General features: G+C 41.7%; 1 protein-coding gene across 1 annotated transcript in view; it reads left to right on the top strand.

Moving 5' to 3' along the window:
- Window positions 1–5,354: 5,354 nt before the first annotated feature.
- MLLT3 (MLLT3 super elongation complex subunit) overlaps window positions 5,355–14,415 on the top strand; it is a 120,887-nt gene continuing 111,826 nt past the window's right edge. The window contains exons 1-2 of the mRNA XM_054287210.1: window positions 5,355–5,499; window positions 5,987–6,167. Of these exons, the coding sequence (XP_054143185.1) occupies window positions 5,488–5,499; window positions 5,987–6,167 (193 nt within the window). The 5' untranslated portion in view covers window positions 5,355–5,487. The remainder of the gene's footprint in view (window positions 5,500–5,986; window positions 6,168–14,415) is intronic.

The raw sequence follows: 14,415 nt of genomic DNA on the forward strand, positions 1-14,415 counted from the left end.
TGAGTTAGGTGTGTACTTCAGTTTCTCTGTTCTCCAATACTGCTTTTGCTTACATGATTTTTTCTATTTCTTAATTTTTTCTATTTTTTTCAGGGCCAAACTTTCTTCTCACTGTGTTTAACTGCTTTCAACCTTCATACCTTATCTGGTTTTTTCCTGGTTAAATAATTTAGTTAGTCTCTTTGTTTCAATTTGCCATCCATAAAGTTGGAGTAAAAATACTTTCTGAATCAGTGAGGGCATAATCAAGGATTCATTAAAGATAAGGACAGCTAAGACCCAGTGGCAATATGACTGATCACTGATTTAAAAATATGGTTTTCACTAGAAGTTTTTCACCAAGGTAATGTTAAGCCATTTCAGATTCTCATTTTCTAGTGATACTGGGAATAAAGATTTGGCTAGTTTATGGCTCTCACAATGAAAGTGAAGATAGTGTAGTCTTGTACCTTTCTGATACTCTTGTAATGAAGCTGTAGAATAACATAAGTATTCTATGACCAAGACATGGTGGTCATCTTATGTATAAATTCCTGAATTAGATAATGGTCAACTTTTAATGGTAACTAATGGTAACTAATAGTGGTATACTGGGTTTGCATGGCCAGGTTTTTGGTAGTGGCAGCTACAGGGATTGCTCTTGTGAGAAGTTCCTGGAAGCTTCCTCCATGTTTGGCAGAGCCAAAGTCAACCAGCTCCAAGATGAACGTGCCACTGGCCAAGATTGGGCCAATCAGAAATGGTGGCAACATCTCTGTGATAACAGATTTAAGAAGGAAAATAGAAGTGTTGTGCAGATATAACTGCAGCCAGAGAAGAGGAACAACTCTGCAAACACAAGGTCAGTGCAGAAGGAGGGACAGGAGCTGAGATTCCCCTGCAGCCCATGGTGCAGACCATGCTGAAGCAGCTGCAGCCCATGGAGGATCACAGGGATGCAGAGATCCACCTAAAGCCCGTGGAGGAGACCCACAGCTGAGCAGGGGGTGCCTGAGAGGAGGCTGGGACCCCGTGGGAGGCCTGTGCTGGAGCAGGCTCCTGGCAGGGACCTGGGGAGAGAGGAGCCCACACCAGAGCAGATTTCCTGGGAGGAATTGTGATCCATGGGGGACCCAGGCTGGAGCAGCCTGTTCCTGAAGGACTGCACCCTGTAGAAGAGTGACCACATTGCAGCAGTTTGTGGGGGCCTTACCCATGGGATGGACTCACATTGGAGAAGTTCATGGAGAACTGTCTCCCATGAGAGACCCCACACTGGAGCAGGGGAAGGAGTCCCCTTCCTGAGCAGTGGGAGAAACAACATGTGATGAACTGACCATAACCCCCATGCCCTGTCTCCATGCGCTGCTGGGGGGAAGGAGGTAGAGCTGGCAAAGAGGGAGGAGTAGAAATAAAGTGTTTTAAGGTCTTAACTTTATTTCTCATTATTGATTTTGTTAGTAATAAATCTCTAATTCAAGCCTGTTTCCTTCATGACAATAATTAATGAGTAGTCTCCCTCTATCCCTATCTCAGCCTATGAAATTGTTGTATTTTCTCTCCCCTGTCCAGCTGCAGAGGAGAGTGAGAGAGAGACGTTGGTGAGTGCCTGGCATACAGACAGGGTCAATCCCTGACAGTGTTTTTGGTACCATAACTTGGATTCAAATTGAGGTTGCTGCCACCACAAGAACCTGATGCAGAGTGAAGATGATCACATAATTGCTTTATATTTGACTGACGGCTAATGGAGAGATTTCCTGTCAGGCCAGAAATTGAGAAAACTGATTTAATTGAAGTTACTCCCTAATAGCTCCCTTGCACATATGATCAGACTGTCCTGGCTATGGCTGGAGAAATCCAAAACAAGTTCTCTAGCTGTAAAAAGAGTAGAGCATTTGACTTTATTTCTCTGACTAATAGGAGCATTTCCTCTAGGGACACCACCATTGTGAGGAAATAAACCCCTAAACACTTCCTTGGAGGTCTTTCAAGAAGACTTTTCCACTTTTGATGAATTTCTTTATGTGTCCCTAGAGACCACAAAAAAAACCCAAGCAACCTTTTATACTGTAATATTGTGCACAGCCAAGGTCCCTTTTGCATTTATCTTCTGTTGTTATTACTATGTTCCTCTGAGGTGACCAGTGGTGAATTATAAATGGTTTTATATTGTTTTCTAAATCACGCAGGCCTTGGTCTTCCAGATCCTTCCTATTGGTAAGGGAGTTTATATGTTTCTATCTGAAGTGCTTATTTTCCATTTGATTTGTGGTTAGAAATTAACAAGCCGATAAAACCTCAAAACAGGCACACATTTGGCTCAGGCTGCTTGGCATTTGTTCATCATTTGTAGCTAACCAAAGAAAGCCAATCCAGACATAGTATTCTGCCACTAGATCCTGGCAGTCAGAGTGGCATTACAAAGAAACTTTTTAAGTCATATTCCTTGTTGCATGTGTAAGATCAGCTGTAGGCTTATTTTAACTTTTTGGCTCTGATTCAGGCCATTGTAATCAATATCTGGCTTGGATCAAGATTGGCTATGATTTTTTTTTTGTCTGCATAAGAAAAGAACTCAAATATAGAGAAATTCAGACTGATACATTGAAAAGGCACAGTGGTTTCATTTATAGCCAGTAATATCAGCTTTTTTAGTTCATAGTGTATTTTGAAATTTTTGAAAACAAGGCCTATTTAAGAGTCAGTCAGACTTGGGTCACAAAATTTAAACTTCAAATAGAAATTTAAAACAGCTGTGTTTAAAATATTGAAGACAATTAAATGTATCCAAATGAGCTGGGAAACAGTCTTCTTTTTTGTGGCATAAGACATATCTGCCTTGTGTAAGAAAACAATACAGAAAGGCAGCAATTCCTTTCAGTCATGTGTGGAATCACCGCACAACAGAAACAGTACAGCTATGAAATACAGCTCCTCGTAGGTCAGATGTAATGCTGCACAAACACTTCTACACTCTATACACAGCTGTATACGGAGCAGAAATGTTGACTTGTGTTCCATGTAAATCAGGGATCTGGGATCTATGCATCACGTGTCCAGCCTGATGCAGGTGTGACTGAAGACTTCTGAACACAGGAACTGGAGCCTTTCAGGAAGCCTACTATGTATCAGTCATTTCAGCACACATAAAAAGTGCAAGCATTTTTAGCATTGCAGGAGTTGATTACATAAACATTCAGGTTGTTAAACACCTCTAAGAACGTAACTTAAATGTCTCCTATTTTCCAGCAGCTGAGTAACTATTCCCTGGTAAACCTTGTTTAAGCAGTACTGTATAGCACTTGTAGAAAATTGCCTTCACCTTTATAACTCTGTAGTTCTTTAAATCAGTGTCTTTGCACATTCATATGCACATAATTACATCCATCTGCTGTAATGAGATCAAAGAATGTTTATTTAAACTGTTAATCCAAAATGTAGTCAATAGATGCACCAGTTTGTCACTTAACAGCTCGAGATTGTTCTTTGATTTTGCTCCTGTCAGTCAAAGATTATATTTGGAATTAATGAAATTTTTATATTTTAAAATCATAGCTGTAATTGTGTCTCAACCCCTTCAGCTTGAATACAAATGCTGCGTTTGGTTTTTTTTTTTGTTTAAAAATCAACATTGCTTCACAACTGACAAACAGTAAACAACTTCCTTTTCTTTTCCAAATTTGAGCATGAATCAGCAGATGTTTCTGAGTAATGATTACTCAACCGAGTGGTCTCAGTTAAATTAGCAAAAAAGACACAGAATGAATGAAGTTAGGTAATAGAAGTGTCTACTGTGACACTTGGTATGTGTCATAGGAAAACAGCTTGCAGTGATTCAGTCCCATTTCAAGTCAAGAGGACAAACAATTTTGTTGAAATACATAAGAAATAAGTCAGTGTTGAAGGACTCCAGAGAACAATCAAGCTCCATTCCTTCCAGTAGCATCCCAATCTAGGAAGATGATGCTCTGTTCAGATAGCTCTTGACAGCTGGCAGCACTCTGCATTAAGCTCGATGGTGGTCCAGCCTCTCTGCCCTTGCATCCACAGTCCTTACTCAAGAACAAAGTTCTAAACTTGCCGGAATCAGCTTTAGTATGTTTATGGACTCAGCAGGAGTTCTTATTTTTGCTGGCTTGCCTAATTCAAGGTTATTAGAAGATATGCGAAGTTTCAGATATACACATCAGGATTTTAAAACATGGATATTCATATACACGGATATTCATATACATTTCAAGTCATGTTGTAACTTGTGGAATTTTTACAAATTGTATTAATCCTTTTCAATACTTAGTACTGATTTTATTAATTAGGGCTTACGACATCTTTAAGAAAGGGAATGCAGCTCCGTAGTTTCGAAGGAATTATTAAATCATGCTAAACTTTGTGCAGTGTGCGCTCATTTCCGAAATGAAAAGAGAAAGAAGTCGTGGTGCTCCGGAGAGGTCAAATGAGGATATTAGCTCGAGGGCTCGGCGCGCCATCTCTCGGTGGCACCTGCAAGGCCCAGGATGCGTGTCCTGTGTCCAGTCACAGGGCCAGCGCTGCCATGGCGAAGATTGTCAAAAATACAGCTACCTAAAAGACTAAATCAGTTTTCCATGTGCCAAAAGTTAATGCGGGCAATTTTTGGACAATTTTATGGCTGTTGAAAAATAGTCATCTCACGAACGTCAGCACGTGATTTAGACATTCACAGTCAATCACTTCATCTCCACAGTGGTATTTTCCCCTGGCAGGAAACCCCACCTTATCTGCCATACACGGACGAGATACGGAAATGTTTGAGGCAGTAGACGTCTTTTAGGAGACTCTTAGCCCGTTACAGGTAGAAATAGCGGCTGGCGCTACAAACGTGTTGAAGAATCGCATTTGTTATTTCCTGCCTGCTGCGTGCCCATCATCACCTGCCGTCCCTGTGCAAGTCAGACATTCCCTTGCTGTCCTCCTCTCTTTGTTTTTGCAAGAGAGTTCATCGGGGACTTTTCGGAGGGGCTTGCTAGCGCGGGCAGCGCCTGTGGCGGGGCGGCCGCCAGGCCCGGTGCTGCGGGTGCCGGCCGGGCCGCAACCTGTTCCTTTAAGGGCGGGCGGGCCGGGGCGGGGCCGCACGGAGGAGCTTGCGCACCATTGGCTGTCGCGCGGGGCCGGTGCCACCCCCGGCACTTACTACTGTGTCCCTCACAGTGTGTCAGGCAGGAGCGCGGTGCGCATGCGCGGCGGGTGCTGCGCTGGCCGGCGGGGTTGGGGCGAGCGCCGGGGCTGCCGCGGGCGGGGAGCGGGAGCGCGGGGAGCGGGCGCGGGAGCGCGGGGAGCCGTAGCCGCGAGCCAGAGCCGGCAGCCGCCGCCGCCGCCGCCGGCCGGAGCAGCACAACAGAGGATGCCTGCCTGCCGCTCGTCGCTTCTCTGCGCGCCCGCCATCTCCTCCACGTCCTCATGAATTAGGGCTGCGCGGTGGGGGTGGGGGACGGCAGCGAGCGCCCCGACGAAACCGGCGCCCCAGGCATGGCCGGCTCGGTGAGTGAGTAGCGCGCGTCTTCTCTAGCCCTCCGCCCCGCGCTGCACGGCGCCGCCGGGAAGGGGCTGGCGTGACCGGGAATTTCTCTTCGCATGCGGCTTTCCCTGCCTCCCGCTGCTCCCGGTGGCGGCGCGGCGCGCGCACGCACTTGGAGGGAGCCGTGGTCCTGCCGCCGCAGCGCGGGCAGCGAGCGCGGAGGCGCCGAGGCGTCCCTGACAGCGGGCCCGGCTCGCCTCCCCGCGCTCTCCCGGTGACGCCGAGGGCTGTCCTACGCCCTCGCCTGCGGGGCCGTTTTATTGTTGTTTCAGCGGTGCATTGCTGGTTTTGCCAGCTCTCCCCCCACCAAATCCTTTCTGCCGTGTTTGTGGTACGGTTGTGCCCGTGTGTCCGCGTACTGCCCGCGATGGGTCCGGTTCCCCCCGGCCGCCAGCCCCATCTCCGCTCGTTGGGGCGCTCACCGGCCGCTCCCCGCCTCTTCTCCCGCAGTGTGCCGTCCAGGTGAAGCTGGAGCTGGGGCACCGAGCCCAGGTCAGGAAGAAACCCACCGTGGAGGGCTTCACCCACGACTGGATGGTGTTTGTCAGAGGGCCTGAGCACAGCAACATTCAGCACTTTGTGGAGAAAGTCATCTTTCACCTGCACGAGAGCTTCCCCAGGCCGAAAAGAGGTAGTGGGGTCTGCCCTGGGATGAGCGCTTGGAGGCGGCCCGGAGCGGGCGCAGGCGGTGGGTCTGTGCCGGTCTCGATGGAGAACAAAAGCGGTCGCCAGTGTGGTGGTGGGCTGCCGGGGCTCTCTCCCGCCGCTTGTGGGGCTGTCCGGGGGCGGGAGGGGCTCCTCTCTGCCCCTCACGCACTTGCTGCCGCGGCGTGTCCGCTCCCGGCTGCCTGTGGTCGCAGAGCGTGCTCCGGCCGTGGGCCTGTGTCCCGACTCCTTCTGGTCTCTCGGTGGTGGGTGGCATGGAGTTAGCTTCTGCCCCAGCGTAGGTGCTCGCTGGCGATTTTTGCCCACGTGTTACTTCCTTCTGGCTGGTGTTGTTTTCTCCCGATGTCCTGTATGACTGGAAATAAGGATGCCTGTACATGTGTTGGTGTTCCGATTTTGCTACTTGTGTTTGGATTCCTTCAACACCCTGCGTTTTCATCTCCTGGGTTTCATCTTTTTGTGAGTACATAAAAAAGTCTCAAAAGGTGCATTAGTAGTGCATGTGTGGTGCATTTGTACCCATACAAGTTTGGCTGGGAGACATGTAAGAAGCCTTTTGTTTTCAGATCTGTTTCCTGAGCCTTTGCTTGTCTTGATTATTGTAGTGGGATTGGTTGAGGTAACAGTACAAATAAAAGAAGTGAGCAGGTTTATTTATCTATACAGACACAATACTTAGGTGTTATCTTTCATTTGATCTGTTATCTTTATTGGCATCTAGTACTTCTCCAGTTCCTTAGAACAACATTGTCATAAATTGGAGCTTGGGAAGGGATAAATTGAATGTTCAGGGAGCAAAAGACAGGAAAATTTTGAGTCTTGAGATAAAAAAGCTTTGCTTTGTGGTAGGATAAAAACATACAGTTTTATTTAATGTTTCTCAGTTGGAAAATACCAAGCTGTGACTTTTTTATATCAGTGACTGTGTTTTCTCTAGAATACTTTCCATCTCTTAAGCATCAGAGTGTAAGAATTACTTTATTTCAGCTCCAGAGTTTATCCTCTGAAGTACAGGCTGTTAACTGTCTTTTATTTTCATACTGTCAGTGTATTTTTTGGATCTATTTAAATCTGCGCAGTACTACACAAACGGTTTTCAGTGAATTGTATGCAGTCTTATTGTTGAATTAAATTGCCTAGCTTGTCCTGGTGAGTTTTCCTCTTGCTTTCTTCTATTTCTTGTGCAAAAGACACGACTTTATCTGTCTAGATAGTTTGGGAGAAAAACTCTTGAGAACAGATCTAAGAAACCTGAATAGCTGAGATAGTATTATTCATATTCAATGAATTAGATGATGGGTCATTCAATCAGAGGTAGGAAGTGTGCTTAATACTTGAAGCCCGGTCTGCATAGGGGTTGTTGGTGGTCCTCTCTGCTTTTGTTATTTTTGCTGTATTTATTTGCTTGCTGAAACGTGATTCTGCTTCTCAAATTTGGTTGCTAGGTGTGATGTGAAGCTTGCTTATAAGAATATAGTTCAGGACTTTTGTAAGCGAGGGATATATCGTTTGCTACTTTCTGTCTCCAGCTGCTGGGTTCAGTTACACAGTCATTTATGTAATTGTTTTAGGGTGTTTATTTTGGGGTTTTGTTCGTAAGCATAATTTTCATGATGTGGCAGCTGCTGGGAAGGATGCCCTCTTGTTTAGCCTGGGAGGGGACTTCTTGTACAGTGCTTGTACCTGCCTTGGATTGTTGGAGAACTCTGCGGCCACTCTCATTCAGCAGATTATAACCTGGATGACAGGCACTCCATTCACATATGGGCTTTGCTTAGCCTCCTGAAACTGTTGATGCTGAAGAAATTTCAGGACCTTGAAATCACATTGGGGGAATGATCCATGTGTGAATTACTTAGAATGTTTTCTGCTATTGTTAAGTGTTTAAAAGGGTGGTGGGAATGTGTGCCTTGTAAGTGGTAGCAGTTTGTCTTTCTAATTTAGGAGTTGTTAAAATTTTTGACAAAACTATTCTAAGGTGTTTTTTTTTGGTCTCTGTAAATCAGTGTTACTAGTTTTGTTTGATAGCTCGTGTTGCATATTTAATAGGAATGATATGCATGTTTGAAGTGTTAGTCAAACTACCTGTTTTCACTTTGTCTGCAGTTCTATACTTCATTATTTTAGCATGGGATAACTTACCGCTTTGAGATACTTGGTAATTTCACAAACTTTTCCTGAGCCATGGGTTTAGCATGCTGAATTTAGGTGTATAAGATTAATCAAAAGCAAGTACTAGTATACTGGCAAGCCATAATAACATCTAGTTATCTGATAAGTGTTCTTTTTGTCTCATGATAAGAGTGGCTGCTCTGAGCTGTTTGCATGTTAAGAAAAAAATTAGTTCATTAGGTCTATCTGTAAAGCTCATGGATCAATTTGAAAATAATAAATCAACAAGCTAAGATAGGTGTTATTAACTCATAAAGTATTTCTGTTACTAGATCACTTTTTATTAGAGACACAGTAATTCCGGCTACCAGGGGAGACAAGGGAGATAAATTATTGTCAGGTCATTTGCTTTGCAAATTTATGAGAATAGCTGGATAAACTGTCAGTTTGCCAGCTACAACTATGGCTTTGCTTATCTGTTTATGCTAGAAATTTTGGAAATAGTGGATGTTGGCAGTGAGTTTGCAAAGGTGTGTCCAAGTGTTTGTTCTGCTAATAGTTGCTACAGAGCAAGCAGGGTCCTGTATCCCAAAGTTGCTTTAGTTTTAAGGTGGCAACATTACCGGGGTGGTGTTCAGTCACTGGCGTGCAGAGCAGGTTGGTTTGTGTGTGTTGGCAGGGTGGAGGGGTGATGGTGACCAACAGTGGACAAAGTGTAGATAAGCTTGAGTGACCTAATAAAATAGTATTCTTCATCTTTCAGTCTGTCTCGCCTTAAAATCCTGAGCTTGAGATGGTGGTTTTATTGCTTACTGTTTGCCTCATGATGACTGAGTGCCTAAGTTTATCCTTGCATGGTGGAGCAAACAGGAGTGTGCAGTGATTTGTGCTTTTTACTTCATCCTGTTCAATGGCCTGCTCTCCTGTCTGATTTCCATACGTAGTTTCATGAATGGGGGGGGATGGCAACAGGGCTGCTAGGCACATTATAGAGAGTAGAGTCATGCCCAGACTCAATTTCAGGTAGTATTTGCAAGACAAAAGCTCTCTTAGGATCGTCATGCAATCACAAATGCTGCTGTTTGCAAATCTTGTCTGCTGATGTAAATTGGTTGAGAGAAGATGTGGAGAATTTTTAAGATTCTACCTGTATTTCAAAGCATGTGCTGCTTATCTTTCATCATTCATGTGAAGAAAATCATCCTATGTGTAGAACTGAAGTATTTTAAAGGACGTCTGTGAAACAAGGTGTGTCACCAGATTGTGGTTAGTTTTGATCCACTGCTATACTGCCTCTGAGAGCGGAGCTGTTGTTCTTGCATTGTAATATGTCTCATTAATTGCATGGATGCTAGGCAATGTAGAAACATTTTCTTTTTCTTGCCCTATAAATGCTGATGCTCTTCAAAAGTTGCCTGACCTACTCTCACAGTATTTCAGTTGGATAAGGAAACATATCTCTTGTGTTTTGATGACTCGTAAGCACATCTCAAAAATGGCATTGGAACTAGTGTGTTCCGAGTGGTTAAATTTCTGTTACTCTTTGGTACTTTTTGATGAACTAAAATTTTCCTATTAAAAAAATGGTAGGCAGTATTTCTGTTCCAATAGCTTAGTCACTGTGAAAATTTTGGTTTGGTCACTGGAATGTTGTAACTTTAAAAGTAGGAGATGTTGCTTTTCTCTGTGGAACAGAGCAGCTCTGCTTAGTGCATCTCTTAGCTCAATACGTTTTACCATTATAGGACAAAGTGGTGGAAGTAAAGCTGTTTGGTGTTCTAGTGCACGAAGGACCAGCTGCAGTTGTCCTCTGGAAAGTTCACATTTCCAGCATTGATTGTTTTCATTAAGGTAGTCTGTTGATGCAGAATGAGATTTCAGTGAATCATAACAGTTTAAAATATATTTAGTTACTGTAAAAGATGCCTTTTGCTATTCTTGTTAAATTATTTTTTCTTTGCATGATTTTTAGCTGAAAAAAACCCCTTTTTGTGCTCCATTTAAAGTCAATGAGAGTCTTAACTCTATTAATTTTAGTGAACTGAGTGATGTGAGTATAGGGACCCATAAGCAGATTCTTCCCAGATGATTGAAGTTTTCCTTTCAGACAAGCTAGTGCAGGCAGATCATCAAGACTACTAAACAGACAACCAGTTTTATGATGTGTATTTAATATTTAGGATGTGTATATATATATGTGGGTGTATATATATGTGTATTAAATATTTAGGATATTTGACTACACTTGTAAGAACTTAGATCAGTTTTAGGTCTGTTTTCTTTGCTTTTTTTCCCCTCTTAAATTTGCCTGAGCCTAACCATCTAAGTATGATAGGCACACAGGAATTTCTTTTTCATCAATCTAACAGATACAGGTTTCATACTGCATCTTTTAGGTCAATTGTGGCTCTTAGCTGCAGAATGGTCCCATGAAATGACTGATATCTAGTGAAGAGCTTCATTTGTTTAACAGGAAACTCTTGAGACTTAATTTTGCTGCTACTGAGTATGAAGCTGAATGGCTTTGAGAATGCACGAGTGGTTTTAGATGCACTTTGTAATTCAGCCAGTAGCAACTCAAAAGGGCATTTCGCAGACTTAAAAGAAAGTGTAAAGAGTTTCAATATAGGGAAGCTATCACATTTTATATTTACATGAGTGACATCAGTAAATAATTGGTGGCTTTGATTTTAAGATACTATGTGTACGGAAAACTTGTTTTCTAATAAATAATTTCACCTCGTTGGTGTGACTCAAAATAATCATGTTCAAAACCAATATTTAGGCTTTATTTAGATGTAAACAGTGTGGAAAAAACTGGGAAATAATAGGGCTGCTGCATCCTCCAGTGTCAAAAACTTTTCTAGTCTATTTGCTCAGTTTTTTAGGTGATGTAGTTGTGTGAATTGTGTTCAGTTGGTACTTATTTTGATTTTTTAATGGAAAGGTTGCTACTCCTACCTAGATTTCTTCTCCCTGTAGGCATGTTTCTGCAAGGGCAAATGCTGATTTCTGTCTGAAACTGCCAATCAGTTCTGACTCTCTTAAGTCATAAAATATGATCCTTCACTATTTCACATTAGGTTAAATTTGTATAGTGTTTCATTTTTAGTCTTAAGAAACTCTAGTTACTTCTTACTAAAGCTACAATATTAATATTAATTGATTGTAGCTCTTCTAGATTTTTGATGGCAGGAAGTGTCATTTCAGTACTGTTGTGCAAAAGATTTTTGGATATGTGTAGAATGCTACTTGCTTGAAGCAGAGAAAAACAGATTATTCTGTGTAAGATCAAATCTATCACTTTTTTTTTTAGTAAGACAAGGGAGAAGATACCTCAGTATTAAAACTGGAGTTAGTTAATTTTTTAAAGAAAATGAAAACAAGTGTGTTTTGTTGTTCAATAATTATTGTTATGACTCCATTTACATTTGTACAGTTTTTATCCTTAGAAAAATAAATGTGTCAGAAATGTTTAAGCCATGTATTATTTACAGTTAGAGGTTAGGCAATATGAACTGCAGGCATGATTGTTAAGATTTAGTAAATTGTAAAATGTTGGGCATAGATTTGTTACCTTTTTTTTGTGGTACTGTTTGAGTATGAGGGCTGTTCTTGTAACAATGTTGTGCAGTGTGGTTAGGATTCAGTTTTTGTGTGTTGGGTTTGATTTTGGGGCTTTTTACAGTTTTTAATTCAGGTTTTGGAGATAAATGTTGAAGAGGATTAATCTGTCCTTTGTTCTGGTAGAATCCGTAAATAAGGCAACTTGATACATTTGGGCAGCAACATGAATGTAAAGCTCATTGATGCTGTTTGCAATAGCGGGAAAACACAGTTTATACGTGTTTAATCCAGAGTTAAATCTATAGGCTGCTGAAGCCTGACTACTTGAATTTTTGTGAGATTCTTGTGACAAACACCTGCAATTTTAAACCAACAGCCTTTAGTTCATAGGCAACCATCCTCTTTCTTTCCTTCCTGGCAGTGATTGGTAGACATATATGAAGACAAAGGAACAGTCAAATTCTAACAGTTGTATATGTTTGCATGAAAATTATGATTTCTCATCTAGTTGTAAAACACTTAGCTTGTAATTAAAGATGTTGTTTACTTTTTGTATGACTTTTGCCTTTTTGATGTGCCTTTTATTATATGTAAAGGGCTGGAAGCACAGACTGCTGTATAAAATATTTGTATACTTACTTAAATATCTGTGTGGGAATTGATTTCAAAATTAAATCTATTTCTATATGTCATCAGAGCTCTTATCAGTTTCGTTGGCTTAATTCTCTCCCTTGTATGTCAGGTATGGGCTGCATCACACTGTTAATACTGTGCCAAACTCCTGCGCTGACTCTGGCTTTCTAGAGGAGTACAGGTTTGTTTCTTTGAGCTCCCTGGATGAGCCTAGTGGGTCGGTACGAGTTTGATTTTAAACTTTGTGCACGCTGTGGTAACAGAGGTCTTGACAGCTATTACATTATCAAACAAATAGATCAAATGTAATTTCTTTTAAATGCAATTCAGACACATTCAGAGCAGCTGATGCTTACAAATTGCAATTGAATGACTGCAGTTACTTGTCTGTAATTCTATGTGAAAACCCACATGACTATACAGGGTAGGATGTATGTATTTTTCATAGGACATTTGGTGATAAAGGTAAATACTGGCGTAGGTGTTTCTATTTTCAAATGTTTGTTTATGATAGCAAAGTGAATTATTACACATAACAAAGCAATACAAGAGTAGAACTGAATGAGCAGTGTGAGGTGGATTGATTTTGCTGGTGATTCCTAGGATATATTGTAGTTTGCAGCAAATCTAAATTTACTGTTTGCAACTGCTTTTCTAAAGCTTGTACAGAAGAATTCCACCCAATTCAGTGGGACACTAATTGTTCTGCCCTTTCTAGATAGAAGTAATGTGAACATAACATATATCTTGAAATAGGGGTTAATAGACAAGGTGTAGGCTTATAGGGGAAATTGAGAACTATGTATACTTAGTATACTTCCTTGTATACTTAGTGGAAGACAATATTTTACGTTTTGTGTGCAAACTTTAAAGGGCAAGTTATCCAAGAAGGAAAAATGTGGAGATTCAGTGTAAACAGAACTACTTGATGTTGTGGGCTAGAAGCTAGCAATCACATTGTTTTCCATCATCTGTGTGGAAAAATGGCAGGTCCAATAATGTTTGCTGTTTCTTGAAGCAGCCCTTCAAGTAATAAATTTTGATTGATTGGTATTAAATGGGTAAGTGAAGGTTTAATTCCTTTTGTTATCACGTACCAGGCTCTACAATAACAAAAAATATGCACATTTAATTTTGCATAATGTAACTTCTAAGTGAGTATTTTATTGAAGAACTTGGTAAAAATAATTTGCACAGTGGGAGTTTGTGTCATCACAGCACTGGCACCATCTTCTACGGAAAAGAAGGAGAGGGTGGATTAAACTGGAAATCTTGTTTGCTCTCTGAATGTGGAGATGCACAGATCTGGTGTAATATTCCAGGGCAGGTATTTGTAGTTAGGATGATGCCAGATGATTTTTTTTTTTTGACTTGTTCGATATTTTTTTGTTTTGTTAGTTTTCTCCTTGCCCAGCCTTCTTACAGCATAATATAATTCTGGATACTTTTGGTGTCTTAAAATGACTTAGTACATTGGCTACAAGGAAAAGCAAAACTATGTGAAAGAATAAAGTATATTGAAATTGGACAGTCTTTGACTTGTTTCTGTGGAAAGGTCTTAATGAGTATTGCTTTGAAATAGCTCTAACTGTTTCTTGAAATATCACTAAAAAGCTGAAAAGCTTTCACATTTAAAAGAGTTGTCCACCCTTGAAGTATTTTTTAGGTGGTGTTGTGTTTTCTCTCTGTGGCATAAGCTTTTGCTAGGGGAAAACAATAGGCACTAATAAGCAGAAGATTAGTTCTTTTTAGCCAGATCCAATGCCTAGCCCTTTGCACCCAGATTCTAGTTTCTGCCTTTCACTGGAGGAGTGCTTACTAAGTGGAGGTGCTGCTGAGAGTCTGTGTCCTGTGCATAGTGTGTGCTGGCTTGCTCCATCTGTGTCTCACAGGGCTTGGGG

Source organism: Melozone crissalis, unplaced genomic scaffold (assembly GCF_028551555.1).
Source record: "Melozone crissalis strain CALT ecotype California unplaced genomic scaffold, PUWL_Pcris_2 ptg000005l_1, whole genome shotgun sequence".
Lineage (NCBI taxonomy): Eukaryota > Metazoa > Chordata > Aves > Passeriformes > Passerellidae > Melozone > Melozone crissalis.